The 13868-nt window shown below is 39.2% G+C and overlaps 1 protein-coding gene across 1 annotated transcript in view; it reads right to left on the bottom strand.

Moving 5' to 3' along the window:
• Window positions 1-147: 147 nt before the first annotated feature.
• Window positions 148-13868, bottom strand: part of LOC114070619 (ryanodine receptor 2-like) — a gene marked incomplete at both ends in the record, with an annotated part of 58250 nt that continues 44529 nt past the window's right edge. The window contains 3 exons of the mRNA XM_027908140.1: window positions 148-378; window positions 778-896; window positions 8532-8627. Of these exons, the coding sequence (XP_027763941.1) occupies window positions 148-378; window positions 778-896; window positions 8532-8627 (446 nt within the window). The remainder of the gene's footprint in view (window positions 379-777; window positions 897-8531; window positions 8628-13868) is intronic.

Below are 13868 nucleotides of genomic sequence, written 5' to 3'. Positions count from 1 at the left end.
TATAAATTAATGCCTGCTGCAGGATAGTTTCTAAAATTCTTCCAGTGGAAGGAATGATCAAGGCACTGTTGAAATATCCCAAGCACTGGTGAAGGTATTTGGCACTAAGTTCTTAATTTTGACCAAAGATGATTAGGAAATTCTCACAAGATCACAAACAGAAAAGCAATCACAGGACATCGGTGGACAATATGCTGAATGCACAGCTAGATCTGGATAACAATCTTTTTTTTTTTTTTCATACCTGCTCACATGGTTGACGAGGCGTGTCTGTAAGAGCAGATCTCTTCCTGGCAGGAGATTATCACAGATTAGATGTTGATTAGACCGCACAGCTACTCCATGACAAACACAGAGAGAACACAAAACATCCAAAACCTGAAAAAAATCAGATTCTTTTATTCTTACATTTTTTTTCATTATTATTGTTAGTTACTTCAGGCAAGATAATGCTATATACTGTGTTATTGGAAGATGTGATGGTATCTAATACATCCAACATAGTGGTTTCATTTTAGAACAGTTCTGAAATTTTCCTTACAACATTAAAGCATTCCTCCAGTTTCCCTTAAGAATTAGTGTGTATCAACGTTTTAGTCAAAAAAAAGATAACATTCCCCTTTGCTTTTTCAAACTGCTCACATGCATTTTAGGAAAAGTTTCATTCCTGATTATGAAAACAGCATCACAGTATTGGAATTCTGACTTTCACTTGTAAGAACATGCTTGCTTTGTTCACAAATGTTCACCTAAAATACCTGTCTATTCTTTGCCTACCTTATGGTTTCTTCCATGTTTGTCCAAAAGACAGATGATTGACTTAATATGCCCTTCCTTAATAATGTTTAGAGCTTCTGGGCTTTCCACCAACACACAGTGTAAAACCTCCAAAATTCCTGGGGGGAAAAAAAAAAAAAATCCAAAGTGCATACAAAAACATAACTGTGCACAATGTTTTTTAATATGCTGCTCAGTAACATGGAATAGTTTCAAAAATCATTGTATATGATAAACAAACACAATACAGTAGCAGTCATTGCCATCAAGAATCATGAGCCTTAAAATGTTTCTCTGCAATGGGGAGGTAAAACTCCTATGTGCAGTGGATCAAGTCAACACCTGATTTGGGATCTTCCGTATTTGGGAAAGATAAATATTGTACATGTAGTTTATCATTATTCATTGCTACAGTTGTTGCCACAATGAGAAAAATCAAAGGGACTGAAGGGAAGCTGAGAATCAGTCTTAAATGTAGAGATATGCAATTCCTATTCACACTGAACAGATCATCATTCTGCCTTCAGCCCTGTATTCAAGCCATGGCTCCAAACACTCAGCTTAACCTTTGCAAAGCAAGATCCATAGCAAGAGTCTTCTGCTCTTTGTCTGTTTTTCCCTTTAATTAAAGAAAAATGTAGCAGCATAAACTCCGCTTGACGTGAGAAAAATACAACCATCAGACAAAAACATCTCAGTAAGAGGACTCTGGTCTTTCTTTGGTCCTAGCGAGGAAAAGAACAGCAGCCACTACAGATAACCTACAGCACCATCACCTTTTATCCCCATACTATTTAAAGGTTTTTCCAGAAATCTAGAGGATGATATGCTGTCATCACTACAATAGTGTATGGAATACTCAATGACTGAAAAGTAGCAAAGGTAGAAGACAACAGATACAATGACAATTCAGTTTATCTGGTAAACAGGTTTCAAACAAAGTGTGTGGTTTAATATATTTGAAGACAGAGTCATACAATATGTAAACAGACAATACAGGTGACTCAGTACAGATATTGTAGACACTTTCCTTGTTCTGTGCAGTGGCGCCAAAAAAAGTCTCAGCTATAATATAATGAGCTAGAGGTGAATTCCCAGAGTGATTCTGTTGCCCTGAAGGTATAAGAAGTCTCAACTACAAATTAGAGAACATACTAAACCTGAATTTGGCACTGATATAATCTGGGCTACAATAGATGTACACTTCCATTATCCCACCATTCATGCACATATGAATGTATTCCATATTCATATGGTTCTATAAATACTGACAGTAACAAAATGGTTAAAAAGGGTAAAAACCGAAGAGTCATGAGAGTAAGCTAGAGGAGCAGATGCTCTGTAGCAACATAGCAGAAGCACAGTCCAACCAGCCTGTCAACTATATAGGTAGGAGTCACTATGACCATTGTAAAACTACCTAGGGAGGTCAAAAAAGCGTTAAAAAAGTATCCTTAATCTAGAGGCGTAAACAAGATGAACAACTTTATTGTGTGCCACAGTGACCTTGGAATGTAGGATGTGGGGTGTGGCTATACCAGGTGCTGCAGAGGGATTCTGGGAATTGTAGTTCTAAGACACTCTGTCACACATGCTCTCTGGAATGCTTGTATGGGATTGGCTTAGGAAGTTACCTGTGTGACCTAGTAGTATTTGAAGCTACTATTTAAGCTGTGACTGTTTGAATAAAGACACACTCGTTACTCACCATACTGGTGTTCACCATGGTCCCTATGGAACTAATTTATTTATTATATTAATAACTGCTACAGTAGGAAAATCACTACATTCAAAACTTGGTAGTTGAGTTTGTCATCTCATGTAGCACTGAAACAATTTTAACAATATAAACACTAATCCAATATGAAATGATACCATATAATCTAAGCGTGGTAACCATAACCTTTTCAGATTTATGTAGGTAGAGTCATAATCTTAATTTTGTTTTAAGATATTATACAGAGTTCATTTTCTAGTCTTAACCTTTTCAATAACATAAGAAAAAAAATACTTTGAAGATGGAAACAGTTGTCGTGGGTTTGCCAACCAGCCCCCCTGGGCTGAAAATAGTTTTTCCAGGTGAATTTCTGGAGCAAAGCAAATCAAAAGTTTTAGTAATGCCTCTGCCAATTACATATTTAAGAAAATGGAAGGGAAGGGTGGTTGCGCAGATGAAATTAGGAACCATGTAGGCAGAGGTAGGCCCCAAGTGTGGGCCAGGCCTCCCTCCTCCCTTCTCCCTAGGACGGGGGCAAGTGTGGCACTGAAGCCACTCTGACCGAGGCATGTAACAGAGTGGAGGAAAAATTCTAAAGGAAGACTGCCTGGACGAGAAATACTGCAGAAGGAATTCCAGGCAGACAGACATAACACAGCCTCCACGGTCAACGCAGGCAGCCAGAGGAGAGAGAAGTGGGGGCTCCTTTTCCCCTGTCTCTCTCTTTCTCTCCCTTCACCAGGGAAAAAGACTTAAAACTAAAAACCCCTGCCACCTTTGGAAGACTGTTGGGGAGTGGAGACCCTCTGCAGCTCATGAAGGAGCCCATGCCAAAGTAGAGGAGTGCATGAAGAAGATGTGACTCTGTGGGAGGCCTAAGATGAAATGCAGTCCTGTTGGAGACCTGTGGCCCATGGAGAGAGAGACCTACCCTGGAGCAAGTCGGCTTGGGTAGGATGTATGACCCCAGTGAAGGATCTATGCTGGTGCAGCTGAATTTGTGACCCTAAGGGACAGCAGAGAATGGAAGAACTGTTTCCCGAAGGTGGACTCACGCCAGAGAGGTCCATCAAGGACTGTCTCTCAAAGCCATTATTCTCTGTGACCTGTGGTGAAGACCATGGTATGGCGAGTGTCTCCTTGCAGTCCATGGAGGACCCCATGGGCCTGGGTAACCCCCCAGCCTCCAGTCTTAGCACAGGAGGGGGTAAGCCCGGCCCTGAGGTCGACATACAAGAGAGAGAGAGAGAGAGAGAGAAAGACAGTTCCAGCTGTGACAAATCAGAGCTGTCATTCTAAAGATAACAGAAGAGAAACTTTCAAAGTGCTGCAAAATTATTTAGAAGACCTGAAAACAGAAAAGAGACTGCTTCTCCTCTGGAACTGATACAAGGGGGGAGGGGTATTTCTGTAAATGCATAGCACTTTTGCCCAGTTAGAATTGTTATATATATAGTTCTTTAGTTTTTATCTTACTAGTAATAAATCTTAATATTATTCTCCCCACATCAGATCCCTTTTATCTGTATAAACCTTCTCTCAACTTATAGCAATTGTGTGGGGGGTGAGAGAAAATTGGCCCAGAGTAAACCCACGACATTTTTGGTAGAGAATGCAGGCAGACTGCCAGCAGAGGCAGGAGCCGAATCAGACCATGACAACATTCAATAATAGATGCAAGTTATCAATTAGATCTAGTTGTCACAGCACCTTCTTTAATAACTGGAGCATCTGATTGCTAATTATCAAACATGTTTTGTTCTAAGGGCAAATTCCATCTGTTTCAGAAAAAAAATTGCATATGAATGTACTGTGTTGGTTCAGACTGGTTCACTTTTAGGTTGTCTACATTTAAGACAACTGGACTTGTTCTGATTTCACTGGAGTTGCTCAAGGTAGTAAAACAGGAAGAGTTTGAATTTAATATAAATATCACAAACAGTATGATATGCAGAGTTTATGATAAGAAGAGTGAAAATTCTTTCTTAATGACTAAAAGAGGAAAGGAGGAGGCATATATTTTCAGGACAACATGTTGACTCCTCTGATGTCATACTGTAGAATACTAGAATAAAATGCATGTGCTTTATGAAAATACTCAAAACCTGATATTAGCTGGTTTCAAAAAACTTTACTTGGAGGATACCAGTGTAAAGGAATCCTCCCTGTCTGACCACCCAGGAGCCACTTTGGCACCACCTGAGTTCAGACCTCCGCAGATACACACCCCACACTAACCTAGTCAGGCCAGGTTGACCCCAAGTTTCACATAGCAGAGCCTCAGACATCCCAAGCTTTGAAATAAATTTTATCTTAGTGCAATAACTAAGTAACAAAATAGCAGTTCAAGCTGGGTACTACCAGGGAGGGAACTCAAACAAAGGAACCCCTGAGCTTTCATACCCTCACAATCTAAGTGCACAAAAGTCTGGGGGTCTCGCCTCCTGCTGTGTGTCTGAGAGTGCAGTCCCCTATGTGGGCTACAGATCCCCACACCCTTTGTTAGAGAAAAGGTCAGCAGTTCACAGCCTCTTCCCTGGAGTTTGGTCTCCTACCCCCCTAGAGATCAACCTACAGCTCACACCGCAGCTTGCAAATCAAGCTAAGTGCACTGAATGTATTCCTCAGCATTAGATTACTAAGTTGCCATATTCTTTTGGGGGTTTTTACCTACGTTTTAATGCCTTTAAAACTTTAGTAGGGCTAGTTAATACCATCTGGAATATATTTCAGAGAGAAAGACTAATCTAATCTTAATTTATGCATTGAAGAGACAGTTGAAGCATTTGCATTACATTATTCACCCACTTCTAAGGTGGTTTACTCTTGGACACATTTATACTTGGACAGAACATAATTTTCTTTCTTTTGCTTCAGTGAAACTCAAGAACTGAATCAATTTCTGATCTAATTTGTACAATCAATTCACAGTTGCTATTTATATATTTAAAGCCTTTGTTCTGTTTTCATAACATTTTTAGCTCAAGGACAAGAAAAAAGTGAAAATAGGAATTTTACAGATATTAGTTTGTAGCACCAAAACTTTATCACAACACATTCAAGAAAACACCTGCAGGAGATGTAGCTGACGATTTCCATATTGAAGGTGAGCTTAATTTTGGTGTGATTAACAGAACATGGTGTTTCTTCCTCATAAACACTCTACCTTAGAAAAATATTAATTATTTTAAGTGAATATACACATCCAAGTATTCTTATTTTAGAAGTCCAATATAAGCCAGTATCCCTATTGTAGACCTACCACTGTAAATTAAAACAGTGAATTTCTGCATCCTGGTCAAGACAAACTTTAAAATCTGCCAAGCAAGCATCCCACATAAAATCACAAAATTACATGTATATGCTAAAATCTAAATCTACTGTGCCTCTTGAGATAATTAAAGTACAGCCTAGTTAGCATCTTTTATAACTGACTCTTTCAAAACCAGAAAAAGTCTTTATTATAAAATCAGTTCTGGAGGCAACATGGAGTTATGCTACCAGAACATATGGGAAAGGAGCTCAAGTGGCCTAGTTCCTAGAAAAAACTCAGAACAAATGAGCATTGCAAATATTAGTACCTTCAGAGTTTTTGCAGCATGAGGTTCATTACATAGTGAGAATACAGTGTCAGATTACTCTGCAGTTTACAGAAAGCATCTCATACCTTACTGCAGCATTATAAACAATTAATTTTTAATTTGCAAACTTTTTTTACTTTGAGATTAATATTTAAAAATACATACATGCATACAGAAACCATGTAACACAGCATTTTTAGAGCTGTCATAAGATATTTCATCTTGAACCTCCAAAAGTTGAGCACAAAGTTTTGCATTATTTCTGAGAGTTTCAGATGGAACTTGGGAAGTACATCAAAACTAAGCAGGTTACAAGCAAGTCCCATGCAACTGCATAATTGTGAGCCCATTCTCCTTAGATGAATGCTCTCACACCAAAGGTGGACTGTAGTGGAAAAAGGATCTAGCTTGTGATTCTGACAGTTTTTAAAGGTTTGCTTCAGTTTAAATTCTCTGTTACTCAAATGCTCATTAAAGCAAGAAGATCACAGCATCTGCAGAGCAGGTTTCCCTAACAATGATGTAAACCCATATGAATGTTCAGTTACATCTATTTGGTTAGGACACTGGTGCTATGAGCTGTCTGTGTCACCAGCTAAGAACTAAAGTAGTGATACAGGTAAAGCCTCCTATGTTCCTGTTGCTTCATCTCCTAAGCAGCTCAACAGTTCAGAGCATAAACATACCAGGCTGAAACAGATTGGCTGCATGCCAGAAGTAGGAACTAATCTCATAATAAAATAGATCCACCACTCTAAGGCTAAACTAAAGTTCTACAACTAAAACCTGAAACAAAATTCTGCAAAAGTACTTCTATGAAACATTGCTGACTGGAGGGGTTCATGTGGGCAAATGTTTCGAAGTCTCTACACCAGTCTCCATCCCAAGAGAAGACTAACTGACGTCTAAACTCTCTGCTTGTTCCAAGAGTTGACAATGGAAAAAACCTCCTAGAGGTGAAGAATCAGTGTGTAACTGCTCTTGACAACTACAATCACCCACTGCAGTATTTGCCAATCAACTAGCAAATGCAATGCCTTGGTTTGGAGAGGCAAAACACTTCTGCCACTGACATTTGACAATATTTTCCCATGCTGTTGGTCAGGTCATCTCAGGAACAGATTTGTGGCCAATAAACAAAATGCCCATGAATATTTAATGACAAAGCTGAGTAGAACAGAAACGCCTTGTTTACTATAGGACCCATCTGTTCTCACGGCTGCTACTGATCCACTGAATGCTACACTGAGGTAAGAAATTTGTTAATATATGCCAAATAGTGATCCACACTGGGACAACTCCTATTTTTACTTAGAATACTCAGCAATAACAAGATATTTCTCATGTATTAATGCCACAGTAAAAGGCTGATAAGAACAACTATGTTTTGCCTATGACATTTCTTTTCAAATGTTTACCAATCTAATATAAAACAAAGAACTTTTGCAATGGGGGACATATTCCCTTCCTGGCATGCCTCCCTTAACATTTCAACTATTAAGTACACACTTATCTGTGGAAGAAGCATGATTCAGGAATGGGAAAAGAATGGGGAATGCAATTTAAATTCCTGAGGACAAGTCTGTAATCAATCATTATGTTCCTTCCAGTTCATGGAACAACACATGACACTAAACCAAGACAATGATGGGAATAAATTACAAATATGCAACCAAAGAGGTGTGATGCACTATCTTGCCACTGGTCTATCTACAAACCTTCCTGCCTTTTGAACTTACTGTATAATAATTAGAAGAAATAAGACTTGAAAGACTCTCAAAAGGCCATCTTCAAATAAAATAGTAAAAAATATTATATATAAAGAAAACAGTCTCAACTGCAACTGAAAAACATTTCTTGTTAATTTTTAATAGAAATTCAGAGCTCAAGAGTGAGAGAGGTGATTAAAAAGGGACTGTATGTGTATTACATAGGTAACACTGTTCCTTGGAAACACACGGGTATTTTGTGAAGACCCATCTATTCTTACACATACTCAAGTGAATACGTGAACTTCCCTACATCACCACTACAGTCCTTCAAGAAGTGACAAATTATATCCTTTTCATACAGCTATTGCTATGTTTAATTTGATACAAAACATGAAAAACATGCAGACTTCCAAAGAGAAGGGTAGATACTACAATTAGAGAAAAAGCAATTTAATATTACTTAAACTGTAGAACAGCTATTTTGTCAAATGCTTTGTTTGCCTGAATTAAAAGGTAACACTACAACCAATTGGTCAAGGAAAAGGCAATACTGTCAGAATTTTAAGTAAAGCTACAACTGAAATCAATATGTAAAAAATATTACAAATATAAATCTCCTTTTATTAACATAATTTATTCTCTCATAACAAGAACTTCATTCTAATTAGGCTGAACAAGTACATCACCAATATTAAAGAATTTAGAACTGGTCAAATAGGAAAGTTAAAATACTAAAAAACATACCAGAAGAGGCTTCCAGTCTTTCTAATCTGCTGATCAACCAATCCAGAGACCCAGAAAATTGAGCACAGTTTTTACGATTTCCTCGAATCAGAGCCGCTATTGGAGAGAGAGAGGAAAAAAAAAATCAAAATTATTAATCCATTTAAATTTAAATAATTCCTGTCTTGTCAGGAAGGACCCAGTAAGATAGATTCATAATCTTTAATTATTGATGTTCTTGATTTAAATTTAAATAATGTAAGTGATAGTTAGAATTAAGCATAAATACTCTTGACATCAAGTTGATCTTTAAGGAATTTGAATTATTTTGGCTTTACAATCATCTCAATAATCCCTGCAAAATGCTCTACATGAAGTAGCCAGTACTGACACCACAGAAGTCAGCTGCTACTATAGAAGCAAGTTTCTGTAAAACAGTATTCTTGTACTGACAGAAAGCATTGGAAAAGCAGACTTTAAAGCCAACAACATAGGTGTTGAATGTAAATTATTTTCTATTGATACTTTAGTACAAGAATAATAGGAATTAACACATGATAGATGTCCAAGGAACTGTTTGCCATACTTTTGACAGGGTTGGAGGGAGGAAGTAACTGCTTTGAATCTGCTTCACCCCCATGCTTTAAGATGAAAATAGAAGTAGAATTAATGCACACACTGATTTGGTGGATATAACTGAACTTAAATCTCACTGACCACTGCAGGCACCCACAAGCCAGACCTGTCCTGGATTATATGCATTTGCAGGTATGTGCATACACACAAGCTATCAGAAGCATCTGTTCTACTCCAAAAAGGTGTGAGGCACTGACATTTCTATCTGGTGTGCGGAAGAGTGCACACTGCTGAAGTTTTTTTTCCAATTCTGACAACAAATTATTTCCAACTGAAATTTTCATGGTTATTTCAGCAGCAGAAACTGTTGCTCCTGGTAAGAGGAAATGGCCTCTTGAAATCTATGTTTTGTTTCTGCACAAATTCACTATATTATATTGCAACTGTGTTTTTATTCTGCTTTATTTATAAAAGGTTAAACTTAGAGACTTAGGACATAAATATAATATGAAACTTTTTGCAAAGAGGAATTGCAAACAAGTCACTGCACTGTCGGTTCTATACCATGAGAAAAGAGATTGCAATCCATTTGCTTCATGGCAAAAAAATCCCAAAAGAAACAAAACAAAACAAAAACAAAACAAAACAAAAACACCAAACAATAAAAAACCTGACCACTTGGGAAAACAAACCCTAACAGCAAAAGAAACAAGCAAACACCTTTCTCTTGCTGTATTATATGACTGAAAAAAAAAAAAAATCTGTACCCTGAAATCTTACACCATTAATTACCATGACCACAGTTACTGGAAAGGGGGAGCATCTTGTTAAAACACACAGATTAGAACTAAGGAAAAGCTGTTTCTAAAAGTGTATTTTATTGTTTATAAGCAAGCCACACAGTTTCACTGTGCTTCAGGTAGGAACATAAAATGAAGGCAGTAACAGCTCAATGCTTAACACAACATCACTAAATTTAATTTCATTAGCACTAATAAGACACAGATGGCTTCATAAATGCAGCTCAGCAGAAGTTTGTGAAAGGTTAGCATTCACTGGTTGAAGCTGTGCATTAAGTGAGGCATGCAGACTCTTAAAATTGAAAACAAAAGATAACATCTAATAGTTGCTTTTGTTATTGTTTACTACTCTGAACAAGACCGGCATTCAGTTTTAAAGAAATAAAAACCAGTCAGACATTAAAATCACAGTGTTCCATATACTCCTGCATGCCTTTGTGACACAAAAGGATTAAGTACAAGTTCATGGTGAATGCATGTATTAGCGACAGAGAAAGTACAGATGCTCTAGTGGATACATGCCAATCATTTCAAATTGAAAGATGGTAGATTTACATTGAATATAAGGAAGGAACTTTATGCAATGAGGATGGCTGGACTAGATGATCTTTTAAGGTCCCTTGTGACCCAAACCATTCTAAGACTATATGATTTTTCTGTCATAGTATCCATTTAACTCAAAGTCAGTAAATGCCTCCATTCTCATAATAATGAAATATAACACAATGTCAATGACATGACAAAAGCCATGAATTCTGGCATCACAGTTTACTTTTATTTATGTACAGACTCAGAAAACAAAGTACTGTTTGCTGAAGCAAGACTGAGAAAGCAATATCCATTTGTCATCCATGTAATTACTGTACAGCTCCAGCATTATACAGAGCAGAGCAATGTACAAATTCATTATAGCCAGATCAAAGCCAGGCTCCCTCAGCATTAGCTGCCAGAAGATAATGCAGTTGGTGAAGTAACATCAGAGGGCAGGAGGGACACAGAGACCAGGAAGTCAACAAAAGCTTGTGCAATCCTCTCACTACAAGTCCACAGAAACAATACTTGGTACAAGACATGCAGACTCTTTCAGCAGGAGTTTGCTAGCCTTGCCAATTGGAAATTTCAAACTTCAAGAAATGATTCAGACATCAAGCCATTACTTCCTCCAGTCTGCTCTGTGCTTAAATTTAAAAAGAGATAGTTAAGCTGTAACAAAAAATTCAACTACCCCTACATCCATGAATAACTGAACCACAGAATTTTATACTCCATCACCTACACTCTAAAAGATCATCAGTTGACTTCACGGAGACATTAACTCTCTGGCCCTAATCTGGCTACTTTTAAATGTTTATAATTCCTGCCTTAACTTCTCTAACTGATTCTTAATAAAGCATATAACTACCATTAGTATAAACAATGCCAATGGTTGAGCTACCTTCAAAGAATTCAGACTGAATAATCTGGCTACTTGCAAGCATGGAGACAGACAAAGCTGTATAAGTATGAAGCCTTCTACAGACAGCTTGAAATTAGCCTCACTGTCACATGGCCTTGTTCTTGTGGAGAACTTGAACCACTCTGACATCAGGAACAACACAGCAAGACACAAGCAATCTAGGGGGTTCCTGGAAAGCATTGACAGCAACTTCCTGCCACAGGTGGGGGAGGATCCCATAAGAAATAGTTGCTCCACCTCATACTAACAAACAGGGAAGGCCGTGTTAGAGATGTGAAGGCTGGGACAGGCTTGGCTACAGTGACCATGAGATCATGGAGTTCAGTATTTTGCATGGATGAAGTAGGGGGAGCAAGTGAGATTGCAACTGTGGACTTCAGGAGAGGTTATTGGAAGAAGCCTCTTCAGGGACCTTCTTGGAAGAATCCCCTGGGAACGAGCCCTGCAAGGGAGAGGGGTCCAAGGGAGCTGGCTGATATATACAGATGACTTCCTCCAGGCTCAAGAATGCATCCTGATGAGCAACAAATCAAGCAAAGGGGCAAGAGACCTATATGGATGAACAAGGAACTCCTGTCATTACTCAGCATAAGCAGGAAATACACAGGAGATGGAAACAGGGACAGGATACTTAGAATGAATACAGAGAAGTTGTCAGAGTATATACGAATGAGATGAGGAAAGCCAAGGGCAATCTGGAATTAAATCTGGACAGCAAGGAGAGCAAGAAGGGTTTCTTTCCAATACATTAATAACAAAAGGAAAACCAGAGAAAATGTGGTTTTCTACTACTAAATGGAGCAGGGACCCTTGTGACAAAGGATGCAGAGAAGGCACTTACTAAATGTCTTCTTTGCACTGGTCTTCACTGACCAGACCAGGCCTCAGTAATCTGACCCAGGAGACCAGGGAAAATGAATGGTGGAAGAAGCTTTCCTCTGATCAAGGAGATTCGGCTCAGAGAACATCTAGGAAAAATTAACATCCACAAATGTATAGACCCTGACATGATGCATCCATAAGTGCTGAAGGAGCTGGTGGACACCATAGCAAGGCTGCTCACAATTATCTTTGAAAGGTCATGGTGATCAGGAAAGGTGCCTGAGGACTTTAAGAAAGCAAACACCATCTTGGTCTTCAAAAAGAGCAAGAAGGAGGACACAGGAAACTACCAGTCACTCAGCCTCACTGCAGCCCTTGGAAAGGTAATGGAGCATCTCATTCTGAAGGCCATGTCCATCCACATGGTCGACGAGAATGTAATCAGGAGTAGTCATCATCAATTTACTAAAGGTAAATCATGCCTGACCAACTTGATTGCCTTCTCTGATAAAACAACTACCTGGATGGATGAGGAGAGAGCAGTGGATATTGTCTACCTTGACCTCAGTAAGGCTTTTGAGACTGTCTCTCACAAAATCTTCATGGGCAAACCCAGGATATGTGGACTGAATGAGTGGACAGTGAGGTGGATTGAGAACTGTCAGAATGGCAGATCCCAGGGGGTCATAATCAGAGGCACGGGGTCTAGTTGGATTCCTGTCACTAGTGGTATCCCACATGGTTCAGTGCTGGGCCTGGAGTTGTTTGCCTTGTTCATCAATGACTTGGATGGAGGGGATGATGCCTCCTTAGCAAGTTTGCTGATGGCACAAAGTTGGGAGGAGTGGGTGAACACCCCAGAAGGCTGTGCAGCCCTTCAGCACGACCTTGACAGGTTGGAGAATTGGGCAGAGCAGAACTGTCTGAAGTTCAACAAGGGCAAAAGCAGGGTTCTTCACCTGGGGAGAAATAACTCACTGAACAAGTACAGGCTGGGGGCTGACCTGTTGGAAAGCAGCTCTGTGGAGAAGGACCTGGAGTCCTGGTGGAAAACAAGCTGTTCATGAGCCAACAGTGTGCCCTGGTGGCCAAGGCCAGTGGTACCCTGGGGTGCATTACATGCTCCTTGAGTGAGTCTAGTAGAGGGCTGCAAAGATCATTAAGGGACTGAAGCATCTCTCTTATGAATCCTCATAAGAGAGATGCTTCAGACTGATACAGTTGGGCCTAATTAGCCTGGAGAAGAGAAAATTGAGAGGGGGCCTCATCAGTGCATACAAGTATTTGAAGGGTGAGTGTCAAGAGGATGGAGACAGGCTCTTCTTGGTGGCGCCAAGCTACAAGATGAGAGGCAATGGGCAGAAACTGATGCACAGGAAGTTCCACCTGAACATGAGGAAGAACTTTACTGTGTTGGTGACTGTGCACTGGAACAACAGATTATCCAGGGAGGTTGTGATGTCTCCCTCCCTGAAGATATTCAAAATCTGTCTGAATGAAATCCTGTGCAATGGAACACCATGCCTGAGTAGGGACACTATACCAGATGACCCCACCAGAGGTCCCTTCCAACCTTACACATTCTGTGATTCTATTTTGTTTTATTGAAATAGAGGGAAAACAGTAAGAAACATTTTCTACAGCAGGTACCAGAGTTCTGAAAGAAGATGAGAAATCCAGTATCTTTACTGGAACATGCAAACA

Source organism: Empidonax traillii, unplaced genomic scaffold, assembly GCF_003031625.1.
Source record: "Empidonax traillii isolate 1590-97213 ecotype Southwest subspecies unplaced genomic scaffold, ASM303162v1 scaffold1622:size81481, whole genome shotgun sequence".
Lineage (NCBI taxonomy): Eukaryota > Metazoa > Chordata > Aves > Passeriformes > Tyrannidae > Empidonax > Empidonax traillii.
Note: the sequence above shows the minus strand (reverse complement) of the source record. Positions and strands in the feature narration are given on the sequence as shown.